The sequence below is a fragment of the Lutjanus erythropterus genome, chromosome 16 (assembly GCF_056507025.1).
Source record: "Lutjanus erythropterus isolate fLutEry1 chromosome 16, fLutEry1.hap2, whole genome shotgun sequence".
NCBI lineage: Eukaryota > Metazoa > Chordata > Actinopteri > Lutjaniformes > Lutjanidae > Lutjanus > Lutjanus erythropterus.
Window position 1 is genome coordinate 20,557,166 of NC_139332.1, and position 22,673 is coordinate 20,579,838.

Sequence of the window (22,673 nt, forward strand, 5' to 3'; positions counted from 1 at the left end):
GAAAGAAGTTTTATTTGTCCTCGTAAATGCATTGGCAGGTTGTGAAAATGATGGTGTGATTATCTGTGATTACGCAGCTTAACAACAGGGGCTTTTTCTAAATTGCCTTTCCAATCCATTCGCCTCAAGTGGGTTTACTGCGATTGCTTTCTCCTGGACAGCAAGCAACAAGCAAATTGAATTACACGGAAGGGACTCGTGAAAAAGACAAACACCTTCATCTTTGGGAGCCACAAACAGCATGAAACACACAGGTGCTGCTGTTTGAGCGATGAGGGAAAGTACATCTCTGTGGGACGGCTCGGTGTGATGTAGAGTGACTCGTCTTGAAGTGCTTCTGCCAGCATAATTGCCCTCTATAAGTGGATATGCTGTTCCGCTGAGTCCATACAAATCCAATTCAGCTCGCCCATCCAAGGAGCAAAGGGAGCAGAAAATGGCTTGTCCCTTTTAATCCATCAGTTTGGTATTAGTAGAGGAAGGGATTTCATAATGACTTGTTGATATGATTAATCTTAAAGAAATGGTTTGTGGATGTTTTTCACTTCTTACAGTACAGTTTTGGCAAAGAAATTAACTTTCAGATTTGAGAAAAAAATAATCCTTGTTGACAAAGTGCAAAAAGGAGGATATAACTTCTCAAAAAACATGAAAAACAAAAGCAGGGTTTTTGGTTAAGAATACATTAGGCAGCTGGAAAATAGAGTAAAAGCTAGATAAACTGGCAGAAATAGCTTGAGTGCTGGGGATGTAACAGTTGTGAGATACTGTGTAAAAACTGTATTGATGGAAAGAGTCAAGGAAAGGTTTCTACTTAAAATTACATGATGACAGCTGAGCAAACTCTGTCTGCAGAGATAGACTGTAAGATGTAGTTTCTTAGTTCAAGAATGACCTTTTACATTCAGTCAAGAGGAGACAACAAGACAGCTGTCCTCAGTGGGCTGCTGGTCTGGTTGTGGGTCGATGAGATACAGTGGGCCGTCACAAATGCTAAAGGGACAGTGATGGGGTTGACGCTGGGAATTCAGACATGGTGTTGGAATATAAGTGGTGTAAGGAAGAAAGCTGTTTGCACAGAGACAGGTGATGTTTGAGAGAGGAGAATGTAAAGAAATAGAAAAAATACAGACACAGAGGTGCACAAAGAGCCAGAGAGAGAAAAGTGAATGAAAACAGGGCTGTAGCAGAACATCCGTATTCACTTCCTTGCTGAGAGTTCGATGAGAAGATTGAGACTAAAAGACTATTCCTTGGACAGGCACAATCCCAGTCTCCACTGGTTGCCTAGTAACCTCACAGGGATGATAAGACTCCAGGAAGTCACTGTGCCAGGCCAAAACAATATGTTGCATTTCTACTTCAGTTTTGTACAGATTAAACCAACGAGATATATAGTGTTAATTAGGGAGTATAAGAGGTGCTGGTAGGTTGATTTTGTCACCTTTGGACAGAGCCAAGATAGCTGTTTCCACCTGTTTCCAGGATTTAAGCTAAACTAAGATAATCTAACCTGCTGTTAGCTGTATATTTAACAGAAAGACATGAAAATAATATTGATCCTCTCCTCAAACCGTCTCACCACTTCCTGCCTGGAAGCAATAGGAACCAATGTGTGAGTGAACATCAGATTGTTTCAGTTTTTCCCATAAAGGATGTCCTAACCTGCTAGCAAACAAGTTAGTCAGCAGTCAAATTGAATGAAAAGAGAGTAATTTATGAGGCTAAGAAACAAAGCATCTGATATGCTCCACAACACCCTTTTATAGCCATATCTTCAAAAAGGGTAAGGTTTGGAAGGAAAACAGGAGCTGTTGGGAGTTACAAGAAAGTGAACTGTCCCCCAACTATATTAAAACAAGACTGACTCAACAAAATTACATTAGTGGTGAAAAAATAATTTAGACACTACACTTACTCCTTTTTACAGACATACTTCATTAAAAAGCGCACCAATGTGACATTGCTTGTAATATATCTGGACATTTTTTAAAAATTTTCATTTGCTCACATATGCTGTATGCTAGGAAGCGGTGTCAGTAAGAGTATTTCCCAAAATGTCAAAGTATTGCTTTGAACCAAACATACGATAATAATGTTCTACTTCTGAGTATCTTTTTCTTCCTCATAGCCCCTCAAAGTTCAAAGAAATAGCTGCAGCAGCTCCACATGCTCTCCCACCTGAGACTGCCACAAAAATTCAGTCACGCACTTGACAAAGCTGGACACATACCAGTGCTTTACTGTCCAAGTATCTTTCTCTAACTGTGACATGGATTGGTCTTAAATGTTGTTTGAGGAGTCAGACTTCAATTAAAATGTCAAACATCACTTGATAAAAATGTAATACTACTCTCTGCATCCCACTTTCCTCTGTACATTCTACTAAGAAATGCTGGGTAGAACACATTCAGGGAACTTCTATAAGCCCCGTAGCTAATGCTAACACACACACGCACGCACGCACGCACGCACGCACGCACGCATGCACACACACACACACACACACACACACACACACACACACACACACACACACACACACACACACACACCTCTCTCCCTCTTGCTCCTGGACTTTCAGCTGCTGAACAGCTCAGCCTGTAATTATGGCTGTCATCAACAGCCCCTGACTAGCAGCTATATTTACTGAAGAACCAGCACGCACAAACACACTCCCTGTGCACAAAGAGAAGACCATACACACTTAAACCTTCAAACACACATACACACACATGCACACAGATACATAACCAGCTATTTATAGCCATTGCCCATCAAAATCACAGCAACAGGTAATTTAGTATTGGGTTTATCTGCAGCATAGACTCAAATCCTCATCAAATTTTTCTCAGCATATTTGAACTTTAACTCACAAACAGTGTTATGAAAAAAGTAACACTGTGTATTTTGTATGAAATTAAATTCATAACATTTATGTCATTTTTGCATTGTTCATCTTTGCTGTTGTACTCCTGTTTTGGTCCAAGTAAATTACACAAAGATACACTTAAAATCACAATCAAATTAAATAATATTTCGTGAGGACAATAAACTTGTCCCAGCTGGAGATGACAGTGATGGAGACACAGAGTACCACGATGAGCATAGTAAAGCTGTCAGTCTTCTGCCTGGTGCACAGTGCAAAGGAGAGATGCTGTGCTGCTGCCAGAGGAGTGCTGACTGCGTACCTACATGCGTAGGAATAAATTGCAAAACTCTCATTTTCCTCCTGATGGTCTGAATAACTCACTGGAATTACTGCGAGTCACTTAGGGGACCAAATCAATGTTAGACATAATAATGGGAAGCATGCAGTGTTTCAAAACACAGGTGCATTGTTGCAATATTGAATAATTAAACCCATTATAATGGACACCAACAAAAACGGTCATATTTAAATTTTCTGATCAAAATGATTGCTAAGGACGATTCCTGGATATCTATATAACATCTCTACCCAGTCCTACACCCATGGAAAATTGCTTTATCACTTTCTTTGGTAAATATTTAAAATGTAATATCCGACTTTATACTAGCAATATGTGTTGGAAATTCTACATTCTTATTGTCACAGAAAATCTAACTGAAAACATAACAGAAAATGTCTAACAATCTCATCTCCCATCATATAAAACCTGCAGCTTTACTAACTCTAAAATGTCTGACGCAATTTCCAGAATATCAAGAAATCACAGTAAAAACCCTATTTTCTTTTCTCGAGACACCGTGAATAAAGAAAACTGACAATTTCAGGGAGGATTGCTTCACCAAACAAATGGAGATTGCAACAATTGACGCTGCTTTCCTCCCTCTGTCTCTGATGTGGTCCAGCTCACTAACTTTTGAACTGTTTATGTTGTACTTAAAGCACATCTTTTCAAGCTGGGAGACGTTTAAACTTGAACTGTTGTTCATTTTGTTAATTTTGCAGAATATTCATGACCTCAATAAAACACCCTCTATGATCTGTGTACTGCTCTCTGTTCAACCTGCTAGGCTATATAGACCATAAAGATCAGTATATATATAAACAGCATCTATTGAAGTATGTGTTTCCATTCATAAACCCATTCATACACAGGCAGAATGAATGAAACCAACCCTCACTGACCTCCAAGAAGACCCGCTCCTTTCTTTCTGCACGAGTCACAACTGTTGGTCACGGCCACCATCGCGCTCCTGCTCTGCATGTGGCGCGGCATGGAAGCACCTTGTGTCCAGTTCTTCTTAGCTTTATTCAGTTTAATTCACAGATCTTTACTCCTCTCCTTCTCCTTTTCTCTAAACATTTTCTTTGTCTCTGCCTGACAACGTCTGACCACCAAACCAGGATGAGTCAGAGAGGCCACATGACTGGAGGGCAGGAAGGTCAAGGCTAAGGGATGTACAGGCACAGCTGACTGTGCATGTGTGTGTGTCAGAGTGAGAGTGTGTGGCACTAAAATATCAGAGGAAAATGCTGCCTCCTCTCTGGTTACTAGCCCTGTTTAGGCTGACTCATTGTTGAACTTCTCTATCTGTAAATTAACTGGAATCAAAGTAAAATTCTGACACTGTAAACTCAGCTTTAATTTCTGTCTACAGCAGGGACATAAAAAGACACACAGTGCACTGTATGGGTTTATGCAGCTCTTCCTTAATGATTTATTAAAAGCGTCTATATGTCTGTGCAAAGTTGAACATTTGTCTGTGTCTCTACAGAGGTTAGACAATTACAGGCTGTAAGCTGCCCTGTGGCATTGCTCCATGCTTTGGTCTGTAACGACAGGCTGCAGGTAGAGTCTCTCCCCCGAGGGGCTTGGAGGCACCTCTTAAGTGTTTTTTAAATAGTTTATGACTAGTTATATATTTGAAACCTACACTCATTTTTTAATCTCAGCGATTGAGCAAATGAATAAAGGTAATGTGAAAGGGGTTGCTCAGTCCTCCTCAGCTCTGCAGAGCTTTTACCCTCCTTATTGGCTAATTATTTTGGGGTTACGAAGTCCACTCTAATCATCCTGTTAGGAGCAATAAAAATGTTATGAATCCATTGTAGACCTCTATCTCAACCAACTTGTCCTCATACAAATTACAAAATAGGTCAGTTGCCAATGTCCACTACCAGCGACAGGTGTACTGGACCTTAAGTATGTGGCGTAAATCATGTGATGTTAAACATGTGATTAACATTGTCAAACAGCAGCAGTTTGATTAGGTTTAGGCATGCTAAAGTATTTGGCTAGGACAGGTAAAACAGGTATTTTTCTCAGGAGGTGGTGGAGACCAAAACACAGCAAAAAGGAAAGTGACTATTGGACATAAATTCATCAGGCAGGCAGAGACACGACTACAGGTGAATGTTAATGCTGCTGGATTTGTAAATAACAAACAGTTCACTAAGAAGTCTGCCATAATATCTTAAACATTATGCAATATTGTTGTTTTTTTCATTTTTTCCTCTTCTTCCAAGCTCTGTTATTTATGAGTTGGTGCAACTGTATCTTAACTATATTGAAAAGGCTAGATATTTAAGAAACATCTCACTGTTGGATGTATGCCACCTGAAGAAATGTGATGCTGGCTCAGAGGACAAGTCTCAAACAGGTGATCATGCACGCTGCTTCTGAGAAAGGTTCCCCCTCTATGAAGAGTCATGGGTGGTCTGTTACGTTTCATGTTTTAAACAGGATTAGCTCATTGTGAGAGCCGTTCCAAACCACTAAGTGTAAACCTCGAACGCCCTGTGTTGCCCGCAGCACGGATTGTCATGGTAACCACATGGGAATTGTAAAGGAAAGGTTAGCAGTAGACACACGCCGCATGTAAACATTTGTGACCAAACAACTGAGACGAGTTTACACTTTTGTCTGCAAAGAAAGAAAGATTTCTACTCTTGCATCATGTGGCTTACTGAATGTTGCACCATTAAAAATTCACCTCCAGTCCCAAAATGCGAAGAATGTTTTCTCGTCTTTCAGCCTTTCCTCTTATTCTTTCTCTCCTCTTTCTCTGAGAACTGCTGAAAAGAATTGTAGTTTGAGTCTTTTGGCAAAAGTAGGTCAGTGGAGGCAACTGTCAGAAGCAGGAAGAGGAAGATGCAGAGCGGTAATATTCCAGCTACAGTAGGTCCCCTCGGGTCACAGTTACTCCCAACACAGAGCGGCCACTGACGCACAAACTACACTACAGTCATGTTCTTCAGTGTGTTGTATTGCCGTGGACGGAGACGACATCTGTGGCCAGACAGTGGAGGTGTATGTGTGGGAGGACTGTCAGTGTGTGAATGTTGAAGATGGAAGACAATGCTTATGTGTGTGCATGGGGTTGCAGAGGAGTGACGTGTTGTCAGTGCATGTGTCTGTTTTATAGTAGGGCAAGTGGATCAAGTCAGTTTTAGATCATTCTCCAGCCTCTCGCACTGACCTCTCTGACAGCTTGGGGACGAGGGAATTACTGTATTTGTGTCGCTCAAGTTGACGGACAGCGGTAAACATTGATAGAATTATTTCATGGTCAGACGATGACGCTCCAAGACTCAAACCACCGCTCTGCTGCAGCCAGAGTTCACTGAGTGTGAGCCTGGGTTCCATTTGAATTATAGCTAATACAGTGTACACATGAAAAATGTAGAATCACGTTCAACTAGAATTACCACTTTGTGGTTGTATGCCTCTTTATACCCACGTCTCATATATGTAGTGCAGACTTTAGGGGAACTTAATAAAGTCTATATAGTGTATTTTTTGATTATTGGAGTACAGGAGACATCAGATGGACAGACAACAGACAACATGCTTACTGACGTTGCAGCATCACACATAATAACGCCTAACCATTCCTTTTTACACTGCAATACACCATTAGTGTATTGCTTCACACAAAAATACCATGTGAAAGCCTTTTAGGAACCTTTTAGATCTTTGAAAAGTTCCTGTGACTAAAAGTCCTGAGTGGAAACACGCCTTATAGTCATTACTCAATTTCCCCAGACATGTTTCAGTTCCTGTTTTAGTGGGTTTTAAAGCTGACAGGCTTTGACAAGACACACCTTAGGGGACAGTAAAATGACCCACTGGATATTAAGATGCATGAGGTAAAAGCTGCTTAGCTTCATATGAATTTTCATCTGGATTAAGTTGTATCTTGCAGCTAAATCACTAAGTTTGTGTAGTAGATGTTCCTATAACTACCAGTCAGTTTTAAAGTGGTGATTTGAATAAATAAGACTGCATAAATAAAGACTGAGTGAAAAAAGGTTGCTAGACAACATCTGTGGTGCTAACCAATTAAATTCAATCAGCTATGTAAACTGCAGCACCAAGAGCTGTAACATAACTACCAATTTTAAGACCCAGACAAAACTTAGCTGTAAATCCTCTGTAAGATGCAACCCAAAACAATGACAAATACAGACTGAAAGGCTTTTTAGTTTCTCTACTACCTTCTAATTCTTTGTCAAACAGCTTTTCCAAATATTTCTTGTATTTCTTTGAATAAATACTAAGCTGTAGGTGGTGCAGATAAATCACCTCCCTCCCAGCTTTACAGTCAGTGGAGCAGGACTCCCTCTGCTCACTGTGATCCTGAGCCTTGGTGGGCATCATGTCGGCTCAGAGGAGGATTCAGTTTCCTGGGGTTTGCCGCACAAGGCAAGTCCAGACAAGAGACTGCAGGAGAAATGGATTTGTGAAATCTGACCTGGTTTCTAGTCTTGCAGTCTTCGCCATGAGCTCTGTATGTCATACTAATGCCCTGTGTGAGTGCGTGTATGTGTGTGGTGGGGTTGTGTCCTCTGTTTCAGCCTCTGGGCAAAAGATGTACGAGTGAGATACATTTCATGTCATCAGCATGATACAATAAGATCTCCTCTGAGTTCATATCTGGTGTTGTGATTTGATTTTGTAACATAATCATAACTCTATAAAATGAAATACAGATGTGATTGTGTACCTGTAATATACAATCCTTTAACATTAATACACCTGATTTAATCATATCTGCTAGTTTAACCTGAGCATTTCATCATAAGATGCATGCATGAATTGTAATAGGCCCCAATGTATCAGTTATGTCAGTTAGATGCCAGTTAAGGCTAAATGGTAATGCTAGCCAGTGAATCATACTTCAAGCTAATGTTAGCTGTCAACTGAAGAAAGTTCCTTGTAATGTTAAAGCAGTTCGTAAACCAAATTAGTCACCAGGCAGCATTTGGTAATGAGAAACAGCTCCTCAATATTTACTTCAAGATTAGCTTAATATTTGCTAGCATTAGACATTCTGGTAGGCTAGCAAAGCTGGATGCTACCTGGGTTATCTTTAATTTTTAATAACTTTAGACCTGTAATGTCACTTTAAGTTACCAAATGAGGTGTATTTGGCTGCTTGGCACTGTTAGCTGTTGATATTAGCAAGTGATTTAGTTAAATTCCTAGCTAACCTTAATTGTCAACTGAAGATGTAAAGATCCCTGTAATGTAAAAGCAGGTAAAATAAACAATTAATTAGAAACAGATCCACAAGTATCTCTCTCAGTTTTTATGAAATAAGAAAATAGCTTACGATCATGCTAGCTTGCCAGCCAACATTAGCCATTCTGGTAAGCTAGCAAAGCTGCATGCTGCATAGGTTACCTCTTTTCCCCCCTTCTTCTCCAAGTATCATTACTCAAAGTTACTAAACTGAGGTGCAGGCCTATTTGGTTTCTTAACACTGCTTAAAAACACAAAACTTAATCATTTAATTAATTAATTAATTAATTAATTAATTAATCATTAACTAATGTTTTGTTTACAAAGATCTGGCTATAAAGCTAGGAGTATTTAGGCATGACACAACATGCAGGGTCATTTGAAGAATTTCCACTGTAAAGCAGCTTTTCTTGCAACAAGTGGTAGTTGGAGCAGAAGAGTTGCATTCCTCACGTTATCTAAGAAACAAGGACTCATAGATGCTATTTTCAAGAAATAGTATGTAGGCTAAAACTGGGCCACATACATTATCTGAAATGATAGTTTTGTCAGCCTCTGGCTAATAGCTTCATAGCCACATCTTTGTTTACGAAACATGAGTAGGCTTTGATTTTGTAAGTTTTGTGTATTTAAGTAGTGTCCGGCAGCAAAATACAACTTACGTTGGTAACTTTGAGTCTCACATCTAGGCTAAAGTTAGTTTTGTCAGCCAGTTTTAACTAACTTTTCAGCTAATGTATGTGGCCCAGCTTTAGCCTAGATACCTTTTTTTCAGTATATCTGAGTCCTTGTTTCTTCGATGACCTGAGGAATGCAGCCTTTCTACTCCTACTACCACTTGTTGCCGGGAAAAGCTCCTAGCTTGCTGTGGAATTAGACCCTGCATGTTGTGTCATGTCTTTACATTTTCTGGGTAATTTGTTCGCTCCTTTAATCTCAGCTGGGTTAGGTGAGAACATTAAAGAAAAGCCCTTTGGCAAAGTCTGGAGCGCAGCCTTAAAGAGGACAGGTGAAAACACTACATTAAAGCTTTACCCCCATTCAGGTGTCGTGCCACTCACGCCATTATGTACAACCGTCCCCTCAGGACTGTTTACATTCTCTTAAGTCTGTTAAGGGACCTTGGCTGAATGGAATCTGTGTGACTGACATGTCCTCGTACCAGAAAAAGTTTTCAAAAACAAAGCCCAAAAAAAACAAACAAACAAAAGCTGTTGAGCCCTGTAATTAGTGGTTTTGTCATGTAATTGGTAGTCAGAGGATGAGTGGAAACATATCCTATTGCACAAGAACAACACAAAACATTCCTGCATCAGAGCAGATTAAACTTAAACTAAACTTAAACTACAGCTTAAGTTACTACTGTATCAAATGTAGGGACTTATTTGAGTTTAAAACTGCAAAGCACCAACATACAACACATCTAAAAGACTCAAGACTGACATGTGAAAGGAAGACCTATTTCCTATGGGGTACTTGAGAGCAAATATAATTCTAGGTGCTGCAAGGCCACATTTTCTAGGAACTCCTCACTTGTGACTGAAAGCAGCTCTGTCATGCTTTCTGACCTGACCCAGTTAGTCAAACATGGGTTTATTTAGACACCAAACACCAAGGCTTGATTCTGCCACGGCACCATCGATCTCATTCTCAACTATATTTTTGCTGTTATTAAAGCCCCACTACTGCGGCTCTCTTTCGGGACACACTGTTCACTTGTACTTGTACTGTTTGCTGCTCCGCTGCCAACCACATGAGTAGACTAACAGAGCAAAATCAGGCCCTTTGAATTACTCATGAGGAGGAAGAAGGAGTTAAAGAAGCCATTGTGTTTATTTTGGTCACAACGAAACTGCTGTGCACTTTTACTGATATCTTTCATTTGGGGTGGCCATTTTTTTTCCTGAGAAATGTTTCAAGAAAGGGGGCTGTACATACATGCGTGTAAGCGTGGTAATGTGTGATAACAAGGGAAGAAAGGAGAGTTGTGTTTGTGTGAACTAAGGGGTAAAAAAGGCTTTGGCTGTCGATTGGGTCAGATCTGAATGGAGTCGTTCAGGTTGGGTGGGTGTTGTTATAGAGGTGATTTTGCAGGGGGCTCATGGGTAATCAGAAGGTGTGAGCTGAGACTTTGTTGGACCACCCTGTCTTCTTAGAGCATCAAACCTCCCAAGCTGCATGTTATTTAATCTTAAATTGGAACAATTCTATTATCCCTTATCTTGTGATCTTTCCAAAAAACGCTGGATGCACTCACACGTGCATGCTGGTCAAACTAACAACAAAACTGTCTTTGAAGAATCTGAGACCCTTTACACCTTGTATTTAATTGCTTTTGGGTGACCAGGCTGCAACTGCATAGTGCTTGACCACATCAAAGTAGTAGTAGAAAGTACAGGTGTAAATGCACACAAGAGACATTAAGCACAGATTGTGATCCATTCAGCCAAACCACCTCCAGAGGTGGTCTTGGATGGATTGTAACCACATTAATCACAAATGTAAACGTGTTTTCAATCTACATGCAATAACTACATGGGTGGAAATACATAATTGTGTGCAACTGTTCTGAATCAGCAACAACAGTGTAGTAGCCATAGCCGGTTATACACACTGTACACTGTCAGAAACAGGTTGAGATGATGAAAAGGAAAAAACTGAGCAGAAATTTGTCATAAATTGGGAGAAATACAGGAGAATTATGACACTGGGAGGAAACCCGGGAGAGAACAATGAAAAACGGGAGTCTCCTGGGAAAATCAGGAAGGTTGTCAAGTATGGGTGGCACAGCTTAAACAGCTGCATCGATCACACCCATGCTTCTCGCTGTTTTCCATCTTAGCTTGGCAGCTAGCTTGCTATAAAGGAGGATGACATCCCCGATCATTATCCTGCCCTCTAAACTCGGTTTGGTCAACTGTTTCTCTGACTGGCGAACACAGCTGTTGGTGGGCACAACACCAGACCGAAATGAACTGCTGAACAAATATGAGATGTGGGCAGGCTACCTCCACCCTAGCCTGAGAACCAGACAAATCTGATTTATTTGCTTTGGCAGATACGTCTGGTCCCCCTCCTGTTCAGACAGATCGCCACCATTACTGGCCAATCATAATCATTTATCTAATATAGGACAGGTTCAATGTAATGACTGCACAGAAGAGTGCAACCTTATTGGCTGTTAAGGCATTTTTGTAAAAAACCAAGATGACTGCTGCTGTTTCTGTTGATTCCGCTATCAGTCTATATTTAACAAGCTGAATGGTATATTTTCACTAAAAGATGAACAAACAACTACACTTAAAACAGAACTTTCGTATCAACCTGTTGTTGTGTGAAAGTTGTGTTTGCTGCATTTCAGACAGGATTTGGTGAGTTTAGTCTACCAACAATGCCACATCATACAATTTGTTGCTTCTGATTGGCTGCTGGGGCAGGTTAGGCGAAGGATATTTTGACTCCTTCCTCATTCTGTCTCACTCTCGCTCCGCATTACCATCTACCTTTTTGGTTTGTTGTTCCTCTTTGTTCCTCACCCACCCCACATACATTCAGCACTGCAATCACTGCTGACTTTGAGACTACAGACTCATTACATGTTGTTTTTGTCAAAAAATAGTTGAATTAAATTGAATTGAATAAATTGAATTAGGCTCAGTACTAATTATTTCTGTACCAGTTTTGTGATCTTGTGTTTGAGATTTTTGATTTATCAGTGGTAAATACACAAATTACCTTTCTGACTTGTCACCAAGCAAATATTTGAGAGATTCACACATTTTCTTATTAAGGTTGTCAAGCTTTCTTTAGTAAAGCGTGAGTTGTCGTTGCTAGTTTGAACTGGTTTGTTGAAGAAATATTTTCCAAATTTACTATTGTGTGAACAGGGAATTATTGTTTTAAAGAGTTCTCCCCTGTCAGGCAGAGTAATGAATCCTGTTTTCAGGGGGTTCACATTTATAAATTCAAGGCTGGTGATGAACATGGTGTGGAGCAGAGCTCGGGAGCATCTCTGTGGCTGTGGGAAAAGGACAGCTTGCTGGTTGTTTTCTTCACTCTGCTGATTTAGCATGCATAAGTACCCCTAACGTGAAGAGTAGGGCTGAGTTTGGTTAGATAAGTCTCTTTGTTTGTGCTAAAGTTAGGGTTGTTGATAACACTAGGCCAGGCTACCTCCACCCCACAAAGGAGGTATATGCTGTTTGTGGTACCCACAATGCTGAAAAATGACTTTTAAAAAATTCATCAGTCTTCCAGAAACAACAGGCCTCACTTTGAGCAAATATCAAAACCTGTGCAAAATGAAACAAAACATAGCTGCATGGCTAGATTCCATTAAGGGTGAGTGAGGCAACAGCCCCTTTAATCCAGACACAACTCAGCCTATCTACTATGTACTGACTACCTAAGACTTCTGTGGTGAAATGTGTATATGTATGCGGGAACCACATTTCCAAATACAAAGGGTACAATCCAGTCAACATGTGCCCTAAATTTCATGGCTTGAAAAAGGCAGTCTGCCTACCACGAGTCCCTTTTCATGTTTCTGCAGGAGATGAAGCTAAAACACATTGTTCCCACTGAGTAAAGTTAACCGAGGCTTTTTGCTAATTCATACGACCTGAAGTGGACTCGCTCGCTGAGAGTGTGAGTGAGGAGGAGAGGCAGGAAAAGGGGAGGGTGAGCTTGGCGCTGTGTGTTTGTTCTGTTCAGACACTCTGACATTTCTTCTGCCAGGCTAAAAGTAGCGCTCCTTTAGTCATAATTCAGAGAGCTACAGCACAGCAGCAAAAGACTGACAAACTAGAGTAACTGTGCCATATACAACCTATTGTGCACAGATGACAGCAAACACTTCCTTTTCATTACAGTAAGTCTGAAGTCAGCACCACATGTAGGTTATACTCGTAGTTGTAATACAAAGTGTGGTGTCTGGTACTTTCTTTGTAGCCTATATCTTTCACTGAATATGTCATATGTTTTCACTGCTGTTTCTACACCTCCAACACCCTAAAAACATTGTTACATTACATAAGATCAGTGCAATACAAGCAATATAAGCAACCCTTGGACTGATTGCTGCAAAATATTGTACATACATTCATGGTGTCATTCGTGATCCCCTAACCGTAATCTAGCATCACAAACAGATCAAAGATTTAATTTATGCAGTGAAATATCACAACATCAATGATGCTGACTGGCAGAAAATTGGGTGCAGATATTCATGGTTCCATTTTCAAAATCCCTGTTGCTATATGCTTCTTTTGTGAGGATTTAATCATTTTATTTCTAGGACTCTCCTCACCAAATGTTCTACCAAAACACATTATTTCGCAGGGGCACTGCTGCTGCGCTCTTTCTTCTCTGTATTTCACAAGAAGTATGCAACAATAAGAGAAAACTCCAAAACATGATCATAATTTGTGGGGTTTAGACCCCGAGGCTGGGAACCAGTGCGTAAAACTTTTGCAAAATCACACATCCTGTACTTCCAGCCGAGTTCATTCAAAACTTTATTCTAATGTTGTGGGTAGAAAAGCTCAAAGATTTGCAAATCCACTACTAATGATGAAACTAATGATTCAGAAAGAAAATAGGCCAGTGGTAGTATAAATTTGCATTCGGCACCAACAAGAATGAAACAGATGAATATTCAACACAAAACACACAGTATAATTTCCATCACTAATCCAAAGAGCTAATTAGAACAGAAAATATAAATGATCTATATTCTGCAACCTTCAGCTCTATCTGCGAATAACCACACTGATGCCTGCTGGGCCAACCTCTACACAAATCTGTGCGCTGTGATTGGCTGGTTTGTTGCGGAGAGTCAGCTGGCTGCGTACCTCCTGGCTGTGATGTTCAAAGGGAACGTCACATTACCATCGGTGTATCTCAGTCAGAAGTGGGTCAGTGGAGGCATTAACATACATTACACACCAAATGATGCAATATCAGGGAATATCCCAGCGCTCACTGTCCACTCATCATCACTGGAGCTGCTGCAGAGCACTTAGAGCCAACGTTGAGCTTAATTATGTCTTACAGTGTATAAATACACCAGTGTTAATGTGCACAATGCAAGCGGCGGTGTGTAAGTAAACACTTCTCTGAGCAGTTTAAAGGATCATACATGACAGAACAGTTGGGCATGTATGTGTGTATGGCTGACGATTTTGCTATGCTGTGTGTTTGTGTTTCGGGGGGGGAGGGGGATTCATCAGGGTTAAAGGAATAGTTCACCATTTTAAGAAATATTTGCCACAGTTAGATGAGAAGCTCCATGGTTCTCTTATCTGTCAGTTCAATAGATGGCTATGCAGCCCCGTCTTCTAGGAATTATGTTTATGTACAACTAATATGAAACAGAAAATAAATTTTAAAGAAAATTTAATGCTGAATGAGTTTCTATTAACAGAGTGAGGAATTGTTAATGTACCTACACATTGCAAAGAATGCAAAATATTCAGTGAACATATTACATTTGTTTTCCACTAGAATAGGCACATTTACAATACAATAGCCAGTCATGGCATTATTTAATTTTTTTTAATGAATTAAACCACAATCACTGTATTTCCTTACCTTAGTCAAAGTGTTTTTGTTGCAGGAGTCTGAATACAAATTCTGGATTTTGGAGTCACACTGCTGCACTTCATATGCATACCATCCATCTCCTTGAAACTCCAGTGTGTTACAGAAATGTACTGTTTCATTCCTTCAAAGAGACTCTGACCATAATCCAGACAGGAATTACATTGTCACGATTGTGTAACTACAAAAACAATTTTGTAATATGCAAACCCAATTTTTATGAGACAGAACTGGGCTGCAGCCAACAGGCGGTTATCTTAGCTTAGCATAAAGACTTGAAAAAGGGAAAATCACTAAAAATTGTCACTCAGTAAGGACCAGGTTATAAGTTGTTTGTTTAATCCGAGTGTAAACAGAAGTGTAAAACTCACAGCTTGCAGAGTAGCCCATCCTCGCGGCTAGTAATGCAATGCTATATTAGCCGCTACTAGCATACACACTGAAATAGGTCTGGGTAATAAAATGATAGCGATGTGTGTCTGCGATTGGCACACCATCAATAGCAGTAAGGAAATAGTTAGATAAAATTACTTAACTAAATTAAATTTAAAACCACCATGAAAACATGTAACAAATGTGCCCTGGCTCATAAACACCCAGTCATATGTGCTACGAGTGGCAAACAAACAGCAGATCATTTAACAGGTGTGTTGCTCGATTGCACAATCTACATGTTACATAACAACAGAAACATCATGGAGTAAGAAAATTAAAGAAAATTTCTTTTTTTTTTTTTAAGTTGCACAACTATCAGAGGCTACAGTCGGTGCTTCTTTGTGTCGAAAGGAGCCCGGTGAGTTGGAGGAGCTGGAAAACGTCGCTGGAGAGACGGCTGTCAAGCTTAGCCTGTTGCCACCACGACCCCTGCCCCAGACAGGAGAATGAAAATGGATGGATGGGTGGATGGACAACTAACAGTACAGCGTCATGTGTTAACTGCAGGCACTGTGCAGGAATAACATCCTAGCCAAGACTCTTTGATCACCTTAGCCGCTTCCACTCTTTGGAGAACACAACATGTCCTCGGTCACGACTTACATGATCAATGATCTATATCACCGAAAAGATGTCTGTTGCAGAGAACACAGAGCTGAAAAAACTACTAATCTAACATGATCACATGCTCTTGCCCTGGAACTTGAAAATTTCCCTGTTGTGGGTCTAATAAAGGACTATCTAGAACATGAACACAACCATAGCTCCACCAAAATCTCTGATTAAACTGTTGGTAGTCAAGTTGCATTATGGGTAATGTAAGTGCCAGGTGGGAAAAAACACACAACATCTCTGCCTCATGAGTCCAAGCACAACGCTACATTGGTGGACTACTCTTTAAACACAAAAAGCATTATACAGTATGATACACAGAGCGATATGACAAGTGCTGAGCCAATCTATGAAGCATTATTATCCATAATGGTTTTGCCACAATCCTAGTCAGAGGTTATTTTCCAAATGGCTAAAAAAAACAATAACAATACTAACTTGTTATACAACCTGACAGCATTTTCCTTTCTTCTTCCTCTGAATAATCATCAGTCAGGTCCTGCTGTCATTCCACTGCTCATCACTCTTCAGGGATCCAACTGAACGTAAGTTATGATTAGAGCTGGTTTTAGAATAAAAACACTCACACAAAGTACAGATTTTCTTGTGGTGCATAATGCTTGGTTAAAAACATCTGCCTGTTATACAAGAACGCCCACACTGCAGAGGGCACGGCTGCTCTCTGCTTTCTAAAAAGGGTAAAAGTTGAAAAATCAATAAACAAACTCTGCACAGAACTCCTGCAAATGGGAGCTAAAGGCAAAGAGCATGAAGTTGTCATTAGTCAAGGACTCATTACTGATTATTTACATTACATTATTAGAATAATCACATGTAATAATTTTGACTTTAACCTGAGAGTTTCCTTTTCTTCACTGAGATAAATCAATGTTTGGTGTTGATTTTTAACATCAGTGTGTGTCAGAGCTACTCAACCATGCAGCGAACATCCCACCTACACAGCTGAGGAGATCCCCTCTGGGACACATTTCAGCCATCACTTTTAACCTCTTCTTAACCCTGATCTCAACCACAAGTCACAAACCAACCAGTCTGACCTCACTGTTGTCCTCGAGCAGCCCACCTGTAAACCCACGCCTGCTTCACACTTCACAACTGACCCTTGGCAAAGCTTACCGTCCTCATAGAAGACATCCTCCGCTTCCTCGCGCATCATCTCATCCAGGTCATCCTCTGCAATGTCGGTCATAGCCATCACTACTCCTCTTCTTCCTCTTCTTCCTCTCCTTCTCTCCCCCTCGTCTCCCTCGGCTGACTAATCGGAGCTTCAGAGAGATTGACTCGGCTGTAAAATTGAATCAACGCCGGCTCGGCCTCTTCGCTTCGGGCGACAGTCCGATCACCGGCAGGCTCCTCGCTCGAGTAGCACAGCACTGGGACTGAGCTCAGCTTCAGCTTTCTGCACCAGGATGTGTGTGTGTGTGAGTGTGTAAGTGCCAGGTGAAGTGTGTGTGTGTGGGTGGGAGAGAGGACTCCCAGCGACCTTCACTAAGTTTCAGCAACACAGTGCCTGTTTCATAACATCCTGTGCAAAGCTGAAGTGAGAGTGTGCTGTTTGGAGAGCACTTGTATGAGTAAGTGTGCGCATGTGTGTGTACGATATGGGGAGGGTCAGTGGTGTGTGTGCATGTGTGTGTGTCCATATGGTGCTCCACAATGAGTCAGCTGGTGATTAACAAGAATAATTCTGTATTTTGAGCCAGCAAGGACATGCGAAGAGGGTGTGAAAATGTGTGTGTTTGTGGGTTCATATGTGTTTGCGTGTACGTGACATGTTGCGAGGCCGTCTATACTTGTCATTCCTTCACAGCTCACTAGGAATCATGGGACCGAACTGATTGCTCCCTCTATTTTTTCACTTGGCCCACATTGAGGAGGCCTCCGCAGAGCTGATATCGTCTGGCGTCGTCTGCTGCCGCTGAGAGTCTCCATGGAGCTGCTCGGGATAAACACACTCACCTGCTCTGAAGAGGACACGTTCACACACTGTGGGACGCTCTGTTTGTGCCTCTCTTATAATCATAGTTTTTACATTTGGGACTTTAGCATTGATGAGTATATTTGAGACACAGAGCTGCAGTAAACGTCTGTGTTTTTGCAACATAAATATGCACAACTCTGCAGGTTGTTTGACTCCACTTATTGCTGTTTTGAAGATATTTCCAGGATACTAAAAGACTCATCTATCCAGCTGGAAGGAAAACTATTTTACCTACTGCACAATAAAGGACATTTTTAACAATTTTCTCTTTTTCTTTTCATCCAACCAAAGATAGTAGCTAGAAATGACACTCCTCCTTCCTTGTCTTGTACAATGCAACACCAGAAATGTTATTATCAGTTTGATTTAGCTTTTTGTATTACTTTATATTACTTGACTTAAAACAGTTACCATAAGGTCCACTCAGTAGCTGCTTTGGAGCTTTCAGTCATACTAAAGATTGTATGATACAAATAAAAGCTCCAGAACATCCAGCAAAGCAGAACCGCTCCCTCTGTTTTAATTGTAGTTGATGCCTATTATGCAACCTTTTATTTTGAGCAGAGAGAAGTAGAAAACGGTTTGGTTTTAGCTCCACTTCCTACATTAATTTAAGCTGTTCATAAGGTTCGTTATTACACCATAAGTTTAGCTCAATTTGTGTGAATCAATAACGTTAAAATGTTCTTTGCTTCAGGTGGTTTTTCAAGTGGACTGTTAAACCAAAAATAACACGTTTTATGGAAGGGACGTATTTTTTTTTCACAGTTAAAACCATCACTAAAACCACATGTCATTTACTCAGACTCATCAACAACTAACTTGTGATGAAGTGTTTGTTACTGATGAACACCACATACATGACCATGCACTGCTTATTCTAACAGGACAGTGGTGTAAGCAGCATAGGGGACGCTTAAAAAAAACAACTTCAAAAAGTTTTTATGTGTGAATTTTTTCAAAAGTGGAGTTAAGAGGGAGTATAAGTTCATGTTTTTAAAGTTGGGGGACGTGTCCCCTCTATTTGCAATATGCAGTGTTGTCATTGTCTGATTCTGAAGTAATCCAAAAGTATTCAGTTTAGATTACAGTGTAATCCAATTGATTATGTAATTACAAAAAATCCTATGTTATTTGTATTCAGTAACTGACGACATTTTCAACTAATCTGACCCCACGTATACATTTTCAACTCATCCAACACATCTCTCAGTCTGGACCAAAGTGATGGGCTGAGTCCAACTTGTGAAGAAAACTAACTCCAAACTCTAATGAAAATGAATGAATGAAAAACTTTCCAGCCAGTCACAGGCAGACTGACCTTACTTTATCACTTTGAAATAGTTTTCCAGCTTTTTAAAAGTTTTGCACCATCCCCAGGGGGCCCCTTACCAGTGCCTCTCAAGCATTTCATGTCCAATCCCAAATCACTGGTAGCACGTAGTCTTGTCTCTTTTTGACCTTTAATTTATTCTAAGTAAAAAAAAAAGCAGCCAGACACAGAAATTGTTCCTCTTGCTCACACCAGGCCTCCATCTGTCTTTACTGTGCAGTTTCCCTGACTCACTCCCCATTTACACAAACCAATTCCCAACCAAAATAGAAACTAGGCCTCAAGTCAATTCATTATCACTTTTCCTTCAGACTTCCTCTCCCTTGCCACTGCCTCCCTTTAAGGCCAAAGCTCGAGGGAGCGAACTTGGAGACAAACTCATTTTCACTGAGGCTAGTCCAGACAATTCAGATGCATCGCATCTATCAGGAGGTGGGGTGAGGGGGTCTGAATATGTATGAAGTGCATCTACTGTGGACTGAAAGATGTGTGTAATTTGTTGGGTTAATGGTGATGGTTACAAGTTTACAGGATGGGAGGATCTCTCATTTGTCTGAGGTCAGTGAGGAGGATGGTGTGATATAGTGTGTGCACATGTGTTTGCATGTTATCTGTCAGTGTGATCCAGGAACCAAAACTGTGACAGCAGCTAAAACTGGAAGCAGAGATAGAGACTCTGAACTGCTTTGGCCACAACCCAAAACAGTCACGCCCAATCAGCTCTTTATAAACCATCAAAAGCTACTATAAGCAGTTGCATCACAGTTTCAGTTCATTTCAGAATGTACAACAGTAAGTGAATGTGTCACCATTCAATCTGCACTGATTCTGCACTGAAGTACATTCAGGTTGTCGCTAGTCCAAGCTGTTACATTCAGGTCTGTATGAAACTAACCTGTGCTAGCAGGGTTTACAAGGTTAATGGCTCAGCAGTCACTGGTTTGCAACAGTATTCACAATATGATGCAGCTCTCACTGTCTTTTAATGAGCTTTGAACAAGGAGGTATCATACTGTGGGCCACTTCTGAGCTGACAGCGGTGCTTTGAGTCACCATCGAGGAGCTCCACAGCTGATTCGGTCAGTGACGATGATGATTCATTTGTACATGCACTGTGCGCCTCTAGTTGTAGCACAATTAACCTCTTTGTATGGCAGAAGGATAATCATACAATCTAGAGCTGAAACAATCAGTCAGTTAAACAGAAAACAAATGATCAACCATTCTGATAACCAGTTGATCCTTGAAGTCATTTTTAATGCAGTAAGGCCAAATAATACCAGATTTTACAGTGTGAGGATTAAATCTGACACCTTAAAATTGTGATGGGAGAGCAACTTAATGCAAAAACTGATCTTTTTTGCCATTTGATGCCCCTATAGTTTCTGTCATAAATATGGAGAGCTGTACATGTGCATTTGTTATAGATAAATTACGTGAGTTGACGACTGTGCTAACACAGCCAAACATCAAGCAAGTACAGCAACACAAGACAACGAGCCAATAACAAGTCAAACAGCAAGAAGGTCAGCTTGATGTCTGTCTTGCAGCCTTTTATTTTCACTGAGTTCTCACCAATAACTTAAAGCCAGTCTGAGATTTAATGTTAGTCTTGTCCAGCCTCATTTTCGATCACTCTCTTTTTCTGGTCAAAGCATCCTCTGTTAAGGTCCTCTTTGGTCTTTTCACATCTGCTATATAGCACAGAGAGGCTGCTGAGCTCCGATGCCCATTCTGACCCTGCTCCTCCACCCAGCATTGCTTCCCGGTTCGCCATCATCCCAGGTGTGAAAACCTGCTTGTCCCAGCGGTCCAACACTCCTGTATACTGTAAACACCAACACTCCCCAGTGCTACAAGTTTGCTTGAGCAAACTACTGTCGCTAATGGCAGCTGTAGTTAGCGGTTACTTTAGCAACAGGTAAAGCTATCTGTCTATCAGGAAACACTTTAAATCAGAAAGAGCTGAGGACATCAGAGGGAAAACCAGAAAACATTTCTCCCTATGGCTTCAACAGTGTTGGTGCAGTGGGTCCCATCTTACTCTAAGACCCCCCTTTGCAACCCACCCTTGACCATCATCCTGTAAGGGAACGGGTTGCGTTCAGCCAGAGGAAGGCTTAGACCTTCCTGGTGCAACAGGCCCCTATGAGTGTTCTACACGGAACACTCAGGCTACGAGTACGACCATCGTAGCCACGGGCCTGTTGGCAACCCGCCCCCCAAGTCATCCTGTAAGGGAGCGGGTTGGCTTGAACTTAGTCTATAATCATCTGCTCGACCTATATATACTAACTTCTGCACCTGTGACATCACTGTGATGTCATCAGCTGTGACATCATCTGTGATGTCATCATCTGTGATGTCACAGCACATGCTGATGCTTCTGAACTGGTGACATCATCTCTGAGCTCACATAACCTAAAAAAATATGTGAACTGTAACGTGATCAGTGAGGTAATAAAACAGGCCAACCCTTTTATTTGGTTGGGCACCTTGTTTACTGTATTAGGCACCTTGCAAAAATAAATAAACAAATAAATAAATACATAAATAAATAAATAAATAAATAAAAGCTGCCTGTATGGCTGACTCTGACTGGGCGTAGGATTCACTCCTGGTCTAAGTTGGAGTTTCATCAAAATCATCATAGTGTCATAAAGTACTACACACACGTCTCGTGGGAAATTGTAGAAACCCAGCGACCCAAGTTGCATTGTGCTAAAATGAGATGTTTCGTTACATTTTGAAGTTCTTTTTTAAAATCTAAAATAAGAAAAAATGTGGCCGAGATGCATAGCACCTTTCAGCTGTTAATCATATCTCAAATGGCTTCTTATCGTAGGTGTTTTCATTAATTTGTTTTGTTGATACTGTGAATGTAATATCTATATGGTTTGTTGTCTGTGTGAGTTGATTTGGTGGAAAATTAGTTTTCTTGTGACGGATTAATAAAGATAAAGTTAGTTATTAATTGTACTTAGTTGAAGCTCAAATGCAAACATATTCAAACCCAAATACACGTGCAAAATACAAGACAAGTCTTCTGGACAGTGTTTCACACAGTGAGCAGGGTGGGATACAGCAGGTTGAGAACACCCTGCTGACAGAATGGAAAGAAACAGCTGTTCATAGATTCGACCAATGCAAAATGAGAAGTGGCACAGAACGGTACATGTAGCTTCACTAAGACAGTCATACAGCTACAAACTGCAGCAGCAACAGGGACTTACAGAAA

At 40.7% G+C, this 22,673-nt stretch overlaps 1 protein-coding gene across 2 annotated transcripts in view; it reads right to left on the minus strand.

Moving 5' to 3' along the window:
• ripor2 (RHO family interacting cell polarization regulator 2) overlaps positions 1 to 17,651 on the minus strand; it is a 79,253-nt gene extending 61,602 nt beyond the window's left edge. For both annotated transcript variants that reach the window (XM_084738444.1, XM_084738443.1), the window contains exon 1: positions 17,238 to 17,651. In XM_084738444.1, coding sequence (XP_084594570.1) covers positions 17,238 to 17,316 — 79 coding nt within the window. In that variant the 5' untranslated portion in view covers positions 17,317 to 17,651. The remainder of the gene's footprint in view (positions 1 to 17,237) is intronic.
• Positions 17,652 to 22,673: the final 5,022 nt, after the last annotated feature.